The sequence below is a fragment of the Micropterus dolomieu genome, linkage group LG01 (assembly GCF_021292245.1).
Source record: "Micropterus dolomieu isolate WLL.071019.BEF.003 ecotype Adirondacks linkage group LG01, ASM2129224v1, whole genome shotgun sequence".
Lineage (NCBI taxonomy): Eukaryota > Metazoa > Chordata > Actinopteri > Centrarchiformes > Centrarchidae > Micropterus > Micropterus dolomieu.
The window spans coordinates 46,444,364-46,458,020 of record NC_060150.1 but is presented as its reverse complement, the minus strand read 5'-3'; the positions used below and the strand labels follow the sequence as shown (position 1 = coordinate 46,458,020).

Genomic DNA, 13,657 nt, shown 5'->3' with positions numbered 1-13,657 from the left:
AGTATGTTTTGTAAAAGCAGACAATATACATTAATAAAGAATCAATTATGAAAAATGGTAAACAGAAATAAAACTATCATTCAACTATGAAGAGACTGGTCAGAATAAAGCATGTGCTGGAGCTGATCTACCACATCCATCAATCTATGGACGCTTATTTTTATTTTCCCCTCATCTCCGGGCAGTACTGTACACGGTTCATTCTAAGGTAATAAAAACGGTTCATTATGTAAGGCCTTTATACACCGCTGAAAACATAGTTATGGATATTATATTGCATTTCTGTCAATAGATCCTCCAGATCTCCAGATGAATATTACACACTCCACCGTTAAATCTTTAGTTTTCTCTAAAGCCAGTTTAGTGTTAAATTTACAGAAACTGATGCTTTGATGTGGGATTTGCAAAACGAGACTTGGCCCTTTTCCCTAAACTCTACACACAAATCCCTTCATTTCTCATTGGCTGCACCATGTGGTCACTGAGAAAGCAGTGACATTCAATATTGTGAGCTCAATTCGCTCAATTAGCTCAACAGTTATAATTTATAACACACCAATCAGAAACTTCAATAGAAAGATAAAAGAGCCAGAGTCTGTTCTTTCAGTTTTGGAACAATGAATCCAAAGAAATCTAAATAAGAGGTAGAGGACACCAGAGAGGACAAGAATGAGGAAGAGGAAGAGAGGAAGGAAAAGGAACAGTAGGATTTGGAGGAGGAGATAGAAGGAAGACGAGGATTAGGTGAAGGCGGAGGAGAAGGAGGAGGTGGAGGACGAGAATCTCTGGCCTGCCCCAGACCAAAGACAGGACCCTGGGGCAGAATGATTAGTTGTTTGGTGTGTTGTACTGCACAGTACACTAAGGAATAATAAAAATTTGCACATGTTTACATTTGTTATTCCTTTTGTTGTCTTCATCTTGTGAAAAAGGTTTTTGAGGGGGAGAACCACAAGCAACATTACTTATAACCAGTTTTTGTACTATTGTTTTGATCTATTTAGGGGTCATTTTCAGTTCATTTAACAAAATCATAAACCAATAAAAACAGGGAAAACAGTGGAGCTACGGAAGATGAACGCTTCTGATAACGACTGCTTCAACACTGAAAACTGCAAAACTTCAGCACTGCAAAAAACGAATTAGTATTATTTCTTGTGTGTACCTTGGAGTCTAGAATCAGTTCTGATTTCATCATCAAACATTATGTAAATAATGGGGTAGCGGGGCTTTCAACAAAATCCAGACATAATCTGTTTGTAGTCAGTTGGGAAACTTTGAATCCAGACTTTGATGAGATTTTATAATTTATTATAATAAGATAAATGGCTTGTTTCGGTGGCACTAACAAGAACTTTAAACATGCAAAATTAACTTCCATTGTTATTTATAAACAGGTGGATTAGGTAGCTGAGTAGAACAGAAGGAGTGGAGGAGTCTCAGTGTGTCTGCAGAGATTGTAGCTGTAGTATACCTACGTTACTGATAATAAAAATAATGAATATTAATATTCGGAAATATTAATAATAATAATTAATATATCTCTCGTTTTTGGGGCACAACCTAAAGATTTGCTGTCCGCCCAAGGCTTTAGGAACCTTGAGTATAGCTTAATAATTATACAATTATTTCCTAGTGATCAGTTAGTAGTAATTGGTTAATTATCTTAAATCAATCTAATCAATCAGTCAATCTCATATTGAAGGCGTAAATCCTCCGTTACAGTGACCTGGAGTTAAACAATACACACACACAGTTCCTGTGATTTGGGTGAAATTTATTAGAACTAACTACGTGAATAAATGAGCTTAAATATACATCAAAGAAATAAACAATGGCTAAACAAATAGGAATGGTGTAGTTCAAGGTGAATTTAGTTGGTCTGAGTTATTGTGGAGAAGAATTTGATTCTAAGAGAGAAAGAGATCTCTTTCTCTAACCGGTTTTAGGTTTTCTCTTTCTCCGGTACAATTACTAATTGCTTGTTAAAAAATGTAATCAGTAGGCCTAATGTAATCAAACTATTTTAACCTGATTACCACTGATTACCGTACGATACCGATTTTTCTGAAACTGGATCATATTTGATGGAAAATATTTCCTGGTTTTCTCTGTGATGTTTCCCGGCCGCTCTGCCTCAACTCTGTGATTCCCCTTTAGGCCTAATCTGATTAAGTCTTTATTTTCTGTACTGTAATGGAATAGGCTACAGTTACTTTTTTTTGTATCCTGATTATAATAATAATAATAATAATAATAATAATCCTTATTTGTAGAGCACTTTTCAAAAACAAGTTACAAAGTGCTTTAACAAGTGTAAAGAATAATACAAAAAAACAAGAGCATGAAAAATTAATATAAAGAGCTTTAAAAGTGATCAATAGAATTTTAAAGTCAATTCTAAAACATACTGGGAGCCAGTGTAATGAAGCTAAAATAGGAGTAATGTGGTCATATTTCTTTGTTCTGGTTAAAAGCCTGGCAGCTGAGTTCTGGACAGTCTGGAGTCGATCAATAGATTTTTGGGTTAAACAGGTGAAAAGGCTGTTGCAATAATCCAGGCGTGATGAGATGAAGGCGTGTAAAATGGTCTCGGTGTCCTTAAAAGTTAACATAGATCGAATTTTTGCTATATTTCTAAGTTGATAAAAACATGATTGAACAAGCTTTGTGGTGTGCTGCTCGATTATGTAACGCCGTTGTATGTAATCCATTACTCCCCCAACCCTGCTTGTTTATTACATCCATGTGTAACGTCAACTACTACTACTACGCTTGCCGTAGCGGTTTATTCGCTCCAAACCAAACCAGCTGATGGAAACGCACATATTTCGCAATTTGTTTTTCTCCTTTTTTGCGACATTTCAAAAGTACGCTCAAAATTCACATGACAATTACGCTAGATAGAAACATGGCTTGTGTAGAAGGACAGAGCAGCAGCAGAGCAGTCCAGATCCACTGATGATACTCTGTCACATCCAGAGGAACACACAGGGATGATGGTGGACTTGACCTTGTGTCTGACAGTGGAGCTGATCTCAGAGCAGTTCAGGCTGCAGCACTGTTGTGATTCCTGTCAGTCACTGCTGGATGAAGCTCTCCTCTCCTCTCTACCTCCCAGTAACAAGGCCCAGTCAGAGCCTCTCCACAAACAAGCTGATGCTGCTGCTTCAACCTCTCTGGATCATCAGGACACAGCTGATCCTCTCAACACCACCACCTTTCTGATCCCTCACACTCTGACAGAGATCACTTCCATCTGGTGAGAGAAGAAGACAGAACACATAAGTCATATCAGAGAGACTCCCTTCATCAGCTGTAAATCAGTGATGCAACACATCCCGTATAAAGACCAGCAGGGACTTCAGTCCTGTTCAGACCAGAAGCGGAGCGGCTGTGTAGCGTAGCCAGCTTCCTTTCAGCTCTCATGTTAACGTACTGGAGTGAACACACTGAGATCTGTTTAGGTCTGTTTACTCTGCAGGTTTCACTCAAGTACACAGTGGAAATAAAGTGCTACGAGTCCCTGAACGCATCATGACTGCAGAGACAGAGAGATATTCACCGCTCACTGTAATTTTGGATTTACTGCTGTTGTACTGCTGCGGCTCAAAGCTGTTAAAAACCAGCCGCTCTGAAACATTTTAATATTTCATCTACTTTTGAAACATTACAGGACAAATATGTAAATATGGATAGACAGATATACTGTATATAGTATGTTAAAGGTCCTATATGTTCATATAAAGTTTGAACTAGGGTTGCACCAAACGATTATTTTTAAAATCTATCAATCATTTTTTTAATTAGTCAATTAAGGTAACGACTAATTTATTGATTGTTTTAAAAATGTTACAATACATTTAAACAAAAGAAATATGAAAAAACATGTCTCATTAATAATTCAATACTTTAATAAATCATCCTGAAAAAGAGACAAAGCACATTAAGATAGTGATCATACTGGCATATTTTAAAATTAGTCTTATTTCCACACCACTGCAGAAAACCCCTCTTGAAAAGTGACACCATTGTTGCTTTATTTCTGCTGGACAGGTAATCTGGCCTTTTTCATTTTGCCGGTAATTTGTTACTTTCATGAAGTATTAATCGCAGTGGTGTGACAAGACACTTAAATGATGAGACTAAACGAGATTCAAGATTGGGTTCATGAGATCAGGACCAGACATGATTTTAGCACTATTTTTAAGAAATGTTTAGTACTGAATTATATAAAAATTTGGACCATTAAACACTTTAATTCCTGCATTGTGATGAATGCTTATGTTGAAAATAATTTTATTAATGTAAAAGGAAACACAAAATTCAAGTTGCAGGTGACAATTAAACTAGGCTAACATAAATAGAAATGTATCCCACTGTAGGTAATAGCTCCAAAAAAAACATCTATTAATCTAATCTAACATCTATTAATTATTAAACTAACTTCATCTCAGTTTCCACACATCATGACCACAAAAAGCTTCTGGCTGAACTGATTGGCTGCCTGTTCTCTCTCTCTTTCTGTCTTTCTGTCCAATCTTGAAGCCTATCATCATTCTCCTCTCACAGCTTTACTGAGGCACTGAGAAGGTTGGAGGTTTACAGGAAATACTGGATCTCTGCTTTGATACTAACTGTATTAGTAAAATACTGCTGAAACCAGCATGGACTGACTCCAACACTCTACTGACCTCAGAGTCTCCAGTCTACAGTGTGGACTCTCCACAAGATCACACAGCAGCTTCACTTCTAAATCCTGCAGGTTGTTTCCACTCAGGTCCAGCTCTCTCAGATGGGAGGGGTTGGTCTTCAGAGCTGAGGCCAGAGAAGCACAGCTGATCTTTGACAAACTGCAGCGCCACAACCTGAATAAAGAATAAATTCATATAAAAAATGATGATGCGTTCAGGTTTTAAATGTGTAGCTCAACATTACTATGGTAATGAGCTTTTTCAAAAAAATGTGTAGAGGGACTTGGTCATTGTGTTATTGTGGATCATCATAATGTCAGCACAACATTCAAACACCTATTAATATGACATATATAAAATAACACAGATTAATAACATGCTGCTGATCTCAGGCCAGTCTGGAATAAATATCAAATCAGACATGTTGTTACTTTTATCATTTTATGAAAGCTAAGACCGATTTTTTTTTGAAATGGCCAATATAAAAACAAATAAGACTTTATGAATAAATAAGACTTTAAATAAATCCAATCTTTAACACTTTACCTGTCCCAGCACTTCAAAGCATTTACATTACATTTATTCATTTAGCTGACACTTTTATCCAAAGTGACTTACAATTGCTATGGATGTCAGAGGTCGCACGCCTCTGAAGCAACTAGGAGTTAAATGTCTTGCTCAGGGACACATTGGTCAAATTGAACCCTAGTCTGTCACACCAAAGGCATGTGTCTTACCCACTGCTCCATCATCACCCCAGCACAGATTTAGACTCTCCTCATCACTGCTGTCATCTCCATCAACACACAGCTGACTGACTGTGAGCTTCATCCTCAATCATCTTTATAACTGGATCAAATGTGCACTGAGCAAAGTGAGAGGCATGTTATCTTTATCTCAAATGTAACGAGTTCCTTCCCGTGTAGATATAGTGTATTATTTATGCTCCTGTTTATCAGTTGATTAAGAACACAAACTGACATCATTTTCTGACAAGAAGCATCATCACGTGCACCTTAGAGACTTTGCCATGGATTGGGCATATTCAGAAGAAAACACCAGAGTGATTTTCGATATTTTTTTAAATTAATTTCAGGGAATTTCCAATTTTTCTTCTTGGAAGTTACACCTGACGTCACAAAGTTACTCCTGAAGTTACCTGGATAAGCCAGTTACCCCGCTTTGTAGTACAGGCCACAGGACACCAGACATGGATGATTTCAAAATAAAACAGAAAACAATAATAACCTAAGTAACCTGTGACAAATAACGTGAATTCCGTTAAGACTGACACATTTTAAAAAAAAGAGCAGCTGTGATTTGTGCTCAGACAAACCCAGAAAACAGGAGAACTGAAGGAAACCTAAAACTTCTGTTATGAATTTACATTGGGTACACTGGGCAAGAGCAAAATACATCAACTGACCTCAGAGTCTCCAGTCTACAGTTTGGACTCTCCAGTCCAGCACACAACAGCTTCACTCCTGAATCCTGCAGGTTATTTCCAGTCATGTCCAGCTCTCTCAGATGGGAGGGGTTGGACTTCAGAGCTGAGGCCACGACTTCACAGTGAGTCTCTGAGAGTCCACAGTAGGGAAGTCTGTGATGACAGAGAATATTTGGTCTTTTTCTCTTCCCTTTATTGCATTATATAACCTTTTGTGCATGTAATAGGTTAGCAAAGTGGAAAAGTCCATCTCAATGGGTTTAAAGTTACCATATCCCACAGAAAATTCTGTTCCTGAATTGCCTGAAAACTCTCAATTGTAGTCCAGCCTTTACTTCCCATAACCTATCTGCATCACTTTGTTACTTGTGTCATAATGATCACTTAACAGCTAGTGTGACAGGCAGTAAATATGAATTTGTTACTAATGAATAATTTACCACTCTGAAACATCTTGATCCTATATTGCTAAGCTGGTTCGGGAACACGGACAGCTTAACCAAAGCTATGGTTGCCAGCTAGTCAGGACCCGCCCTACTCTGCTTCTGATTGGCTAGTAGTCCTCAACTAGGAACTGCGCATGTGCAAATCCCAACAAACATCTTGTAGAAGTGAGATGCATCACTCCATAGCTAAAATGGTGCGGTCAACACACAACATGAAAAGAGGAGCTGCAGCAATGTGCAGTATGACAAAAATATTGGTGTTTTTTGAAAATGAAACCATGTAAACTTGTTCTGGTCCAACCCCTAAATAAAATTATTATATAAATTATTACCTGAAATGAGCATAACCACTTTAAATACTGATACATGGATACCATACAGTAGAAGAAGTAGTAGAAATCTCCTAAAAACTGATAACCATGTACTCTTGATTACAGTCCTTGGGATCAACCACAGTCTCACACTGCAACCTGTTGAAAAACTGATGCAGCAGATTAACCATTTTAAGAAAGTCCTTTTCAAAAGAGGGAAACTTTCTCTACATACCTTGCCTTTAGTCTTACTGTTGTAAAATGGTACAGAAGGGAAATATATTGTCTGATAGTGTGTATTTGCAAACTGATATAATTTCTCACATTAAGCTCTCTAACAATATATACGTTACTAAAGTAGTTTTGGAATTTAACAGTTATATATATATATATATATATATATATATATATACACACACTCACTATATAATGAACTCAGTAATAAGGTATAAGATGCAAACACCACTTTTTTGTGTAGTAACTGCATGTTAGTGGTTTTGTGGCCCTTTAAATGTATTTTGACGCATATAAAGGACTGGTTGCACTATAATCTGAACATTTTAGTAATAAGGTAGGTATCACCTTTTAGCAAGTGTGAACTGCATATTCTTACATATTTTAAATGGTAAAAAGGACTGGACTGGTTGGCACACATCAAGTAAAATAATGTAGAGTCATAATGCATAATTCTTGCATAATTGCAAGACAGATACTTTCTTATAATTTCTCATTGTATGGAACCCAGCTGTAAATAATGCTCATTATAGGCTACATTCTGTTTTCCTAATACAAACAAGGAGACATAGACATAGGCCTCCCAAACACATCTCATCTGCAACAATAGGCTAATATTATTACTTTAACTCGTAGCCCTGACTATGCTATAAACTTGAAACACTTCTTTGGCCACAACTATGATTATTCTGTTACACACAGACATACCTTTGCTATTACCACAGACATAAAGCAATATGTATATGCGTGTTATGACTGTTTGATCCACATAAAAACAGCTGTAGCCGTATAGAAACTGGGCAATATACTATAGTCTTAACATTCTGCACAAGCTCCCACAGACTGCAATCACTTTTTGGCTTACGATCACTTTTTGGTGCAACACCTGTTCTGCTTTAGTGGTACTGTTGTGAAATGGTGCAGAAAGGAAACACATTGTCTGACAGTTTGTATTTTCATGCAGATTTAATTTCCTACATTAAGTTTTTAAAAAGCCCCTCTATCTGTGAGCATTACTAAATTAGCTTTGGAATTCACCAGTTTACAGACCAGTCCATTCAAATCCTACCAAAAAGAGAGGGACAGAGAGAGAGAACTTCCTTACTGTTTAAAATCAAACTAATTTCTAATTAAGCACAGCATATGAAAATACATTAATTGCTTTGACTCTTAAAAAGGAAGGATGGCCTCCCCTCACATCCTCTCAAATCAAGTAATAATTATATATATTGTAAATTTTAAAAATAGACATGAATATAAATAAGCTCAGAAACTGCAAAGAAGAAAAGAGAATATTGATAACAGCATAAAAGCTATAACACACTTAAAATAAAGTGACATTAGCTCCAGCAGGCATTATGTGTGTGTGTCTGCATATAAAAAGAACAATAAACAGACACACTATAGAACCAAAGTGCTGACACTGTGTCCACTGTGAAAATAAAAATACTGATAAAATGATGATGTGGTGTCCAATATATGTGCATTTGACAGTTCAAAATAGCACTATAGCAGCAGGACAGAGGGTCAGTGACCTCCTAAGGGGAGAGCAGTGATTGGTGGTTATGTAGGGACTGTACCCTTATTTGGGTTGGAGCTTTACTTTGCAGACTCAAACCCTTCTATGGTACCTAACAGATACCTAAACATATCCTATATAAGCTATGTTTGATGTACAGAGAGATGTACATTGGTCATCGGGCTGGGTCACTCTCCAAGCTGCTGCAGTGCTTGTAATTGATGCTGAACTCCTTGATCTAATAAACTTTGACAAAATGTCAAAAAAATGTCAAAAGATTTTCAGCACAAACTCTTAAGTTTTCAAGTTTACCTTCTGGATTTGTATCAAGCCTCCATCACCCAAAGAAAGACAGAAGATGATAGAAGATATTTCTGTCACTAACTTGATATAAAGACAACAATTATGTTTGTAGACATTTGTACTGTTACACATGTAGAATTACTAGTATAGGAAATGTTTACATTGTGGAAGTTTTATAGTGTACATGTGTGTAAAATGTGTATCTTTACTGTAATACTGATGGTTTCTGCTTTACGTTACTTTACAGTGTTGATAATCACAGCTGGACTTACAGAGCCTTTCTGCAGTTCCTCACAGCTGGAATCAGTCTCTGTCGTCCCTCCTCTGATGTGTTGTACTTCATCAGGTCCAACTCATCCAGAACCTCCTCTGACATCTGCAGCATGTAGGCCAGAGCTGAGCAGTGGATCACAGAGAGTTTCTTCTCTGATCTGTTCTCTGACTTCAGGAACTCTTGGATCTCCTGATGTACTGAGTGGTCGTTCATCTCCGTCAGACAGTGGAAGATGTTGATGCTTTTGTCAGGAGAGGCTTTTGTGTTCATTTTCTTCAGGTTGTTGATGGCTCTCTGGATGATTTTTGGACTGTTGTCTGTCCGACCCAGCAGGCCTCCTAAGAGTCTCTGGTTGGACTCCAGAGAGAGGCCATGAAGGAAGCGAACAAACAGGTCCAGGTGGCCATTTTTACTTTCAAGGGATTTCTCCATGGTGCTCCTCAGAAAGACATCCAGGGCTGAATGTTTTTTCCCCAGGAAGACCTCCAGTACCTCTGTGTTCCTCCTGGTGTAACAGTTAAACATGTAAACTGCAGCCAGAAACTCCTGAATGCTCAGATGAACAAAGCAGTAGACTGTTTTCTGGAAGATCACACTCTCTCTTTTGAAGATCTCTGTACAAACACCTGAGTACACCGAGGCCTCTGTGACATCAAGACCACACTGCTCCAGGTCTTCTTGGTAGAACATGATTTTTCCTTTCTCCAGATGTTCAAACGCCAGCCTCCCCAGCTTCAGAAGAACCCTCCTGTCAGCCTCCATCTGCTCCTGTGGACTCAACTCATGTCCCTCATCGTACTTCTGCTTCTTCGTCTTTGTCTGAACCAGCAGGAAGTGAGAGTACAGGTCAGTCAGGGTCTTGGGCAGCTCTCCTCTCTGCTCTGTAGTCAACATGTGCTCTAGAACTGTAGCAGTGATCCAGCAGAAGACTGGGATTAGACACATGATGTGGAGGCTCCTGGAGGTCTTGATGTGTGAGATGATTCTGCTGGACAGCTCTTCATCACTGACTCTCCTCCTGAAGTACTCCTCCTTCTGGGCGTCAGTGAAGCCTCGTACTTCTGTTAACCTGTCAACACATGAAGGAGGGATCTGATTGGCTGCTGCAGGTCGGGAAGTTATCCAGACGAGAGCCGAGGGAAGCAGATTCCCCTTGATGAGGTTTGTCAGCAGCAGGTTGACTGATGACTTCTGTGTGACATCAGACACAACCTCATTGTTGTGGAAATCCAATGAAAGTCTGCTTTCATCCAGGCCGTCAAAGATGAACAACAGTTTACAGACAGCGAGCTTCTCTGCTGGGACCTTCTGTAATGTTGGATGGAAAACATGGAGCAGCGTGAGAAGACTGTACTGCTCATCTTTGATCAAGTTCAGCTCCCTGAACGAAAGCAGAACCAACAGACTGATATCTTGGTTTTCCAAGCCCTCTGCCCAGTCCAGAGTGAACTTCTGCACTGAGAAGGTTTTTCCAACACCAGCGACGCCGTTGGTCAGAACCACTCTGATGTGTTTCTGTTGGCCAGGTAAGGCTTTAAAGATATCGTGGCACTTGATTGGAGTTTCATGGAGGGTCTCCATCTTGGAAGCTGTCTCAATCTGCCTCACCTCATGCTGGGTATTAACCTCTTCACTCTGTCCCTCTGTGATGTAGAGCTCAGTGTAGATCCTGTTGAGGAGGGTTCCACTTCCTGTTTCATCAGTTCCTTCAGTGACACATTCACATCTCCTCCTCAGACTGATCTTATGTTCATCTAAAACCTTCTGCAGACCAGCACTCACTAGGAAAAAGAGAATAAAACTATTAAAGAATAAACAGAAAGTAAGAAACCAGATAAATATGTTTTTGGATGTATGATATTCATGATAACATAACAAACAAAATAACAAAAAAAATGTCCTTGTAATTAAAAGTCCTGTTTTCAGACATGATGACATCAGCAGATAGATGTGCAGTCTTACTTTGTACAGAGCTGCTCTGACTGGCTGTCTGCAGTCCAGCCCTCTTTCTGGATCTTTCTCCACACTGGGGACAGGAGGAGTCTCCTGGTGAAGCAGACTGGTCCCAGTATGAGGTGATGCACTGTCTGCAGAACCAGTGTCCACAGCTGGTAGAGACTGGATCCTTCAGGACGTCCTGACACAAAGCACAGCAGGACGGCTGCTCCTCCACTCCACTCTTCTCTCTGTGAAGACATTTCATTAGAATTAAAATGATTTGTTGCTTGTTGTTGAAAAATCTCAACATTTGGTCGACACTGTGTAGAATCAGCTCAGATGGTCACAGAGAAGAGTGAAAGTGTTACTTTCCTGTTTGAATTCAGCCTTTAGTCTTTAATGAAGACTAAATGAATGAATGATTGTTCCTTTTATTTCCTGCTTTTATATACACTAATTGCATACTTTTACTATCTGACTGTCTTATTAAACATTAGTGATCTGCCTATAGTTTATTAATACAAACTCAACACTTCCTGCAGCTCCTTCGCTGTTTTACAGTCACTTTGAGCAGCTTAGTTTGAGTTAGTTAGGTTTGAACTGAGTCTAGAAGTCGTCTAATTGTGGTGGACCAGCAGTCTAAAACACATAGCATGTAACAGTGCTGTCACATATTCAAGTACAGGCGGTTTTGTATGTCATTCTCTTTATGTTTTTGTCACTCTCTACCAGGGAACAAATTCTCAAACAGTCAAGGATTATAGTTACATTCCATATTTCTGCTGTCAGGCACCAGTTACTCAGTGTTTACAATTTTAAAGTGTTATTAAGATATTTAAAATGACACATGAAGAAACTGAGTGGCCAGTTGAAATGTTTAGTAACTTGCCACAGTGGAAAAAACTTCCTGAGCCTGCACTCTACTCTCAACTATCAAATGAAGGCATAATGCAATTCAAATATTCTAAAAAATAGAAGTGGTCCAAATCGTCTAACCATTTTCTGATCTTTTGTTTATCTGCACAAGTACTACCTAAGGATGTTTGTTGTTGTACAAGTTTACTAAATAAGATAAACCCCTTGAGATGAAACATCTCGTTTTTGAGGGGGTCCTACTATACAATACAAAACAAGGGACAAATCAAACACATTTCAATCATAAGACAAAAACAAAACCACAATCAACACACTACAATGAAGGCAAACAAAGAAACATCAAAAAAAGAAGTACTTACATGAATACAACCACATGATTGCCACAAAGAGGCTGTGAACAAATAATTGCCCAGCAAAAACAGAGAATAACGAATATAGTGACTTGTAAATTGTATATTAAAAGGTGTGTAATATTTCTGAGGATTCATTGACAGAAATGCAATACAAAATGCAAAAAAATCACGGACATAATAAGTGTGGATTTTCCCAGATGGAAGGCTTTGATGTGGGATGTGGCTTATTTAATAAATTAAGCAAAGCGAGAGGAGCCTCGATCCTTACCTGACAATGCCTTTGTGAACTTCATGCATTATGTGGTTTGTAATGGACTTTGGTGCAGAAACAATGAGGCTTACATTTTCCTGTTATCTGTCAGTGGCCATACTTGATGCTCTAGATATGACAGTGTTTCTGAGATGTGAGATGTCATTTTCTTTGGTATGTTAGTCCAGATGAGCCAACCCTCCCAATTTGTAAAATACTGTATTACAGGAGTATGAGACAACATGTAGCACTTCATTTCTTGATGTGGCAAATAATAACCTTCATAAAAAAAACATATGGTATTACTGAATAAAAAAGTAAATATAATTTCTTAATATATCTATCTAAAGAAACCTGATTTCTTGACTGGCAACTTTCTGCTATCTAACAGAGGATATCTTTTGTCCTGTATAAGGCACTGGGCTTTTATTTGCTAAAATCATTAAATTGACCCTGCCTATATTTGGGACAGACGTCCATATGGGACAGGCCTTTAATTCCTTTTGCACAAAACTGAAACTATTCTGAAACAGTTTATTATTTATTATTAATATATTTATTATTAATTAAACAGAATATTACGTGTTTAAAACTTATCCAATAATATCAAATAGGCTACACGTCCTTCATTTGATCTAGCTCCAATATGCAATTTTATTTTGAAGTAACATCACAAAAACAACACGGTGCAGGATAAGAGAAGTTAGCAGACAGAGAATGATGGACTTCACAACAGGATTTACAACTTGGAGTAATTTTTGTTAAAAAACTGTTCTGATTCTTTTGATCGGTGGACCTTGACAGACTAAAGGAATATAAATAATCAAGGAACGGACACATTCGGACTCGGGTTAACGAGTTAACGAGGCTTCAAAGGTAATGGCAGTGAGCACTTTTTTTCCTTTAACACCATTAGTAAGTTTTAAAAGAGCAGTAGTTGTTGAGTGATTGGGTCTAAAACCAGATTGAAATGGTGAAAGGATATTTTATTGTTCTTCTCGATTGCTTAAAC

The 13,657-nt window shown here is 38.1% G+C and overlaps 1 protein-coding gene across 1 annotated transcript in view; it reads right to left on the bottom strand.

The window, feature by feature from the left end:
- Positions 1–9,222: 9,222 nt before the first annotated feature.
- The window catches only part of LOC123967749 (NLR family CARD domain-containing protein 3-like), a 6,872-nt gene continuing 2,437 nt past the window's right edge, over positions 9,223–13,657 (bottom strand). Inside the window, exon 4 of the mRNA XM_046043980.1 lies at positions 9,223–11,009. Coding sequence (XP_045899936.1) covers positions 9,223–11,009 — 1,787 coding nt within the window. The remainder of the gene's footprint in view (positions 11,010–13,657) is intronic.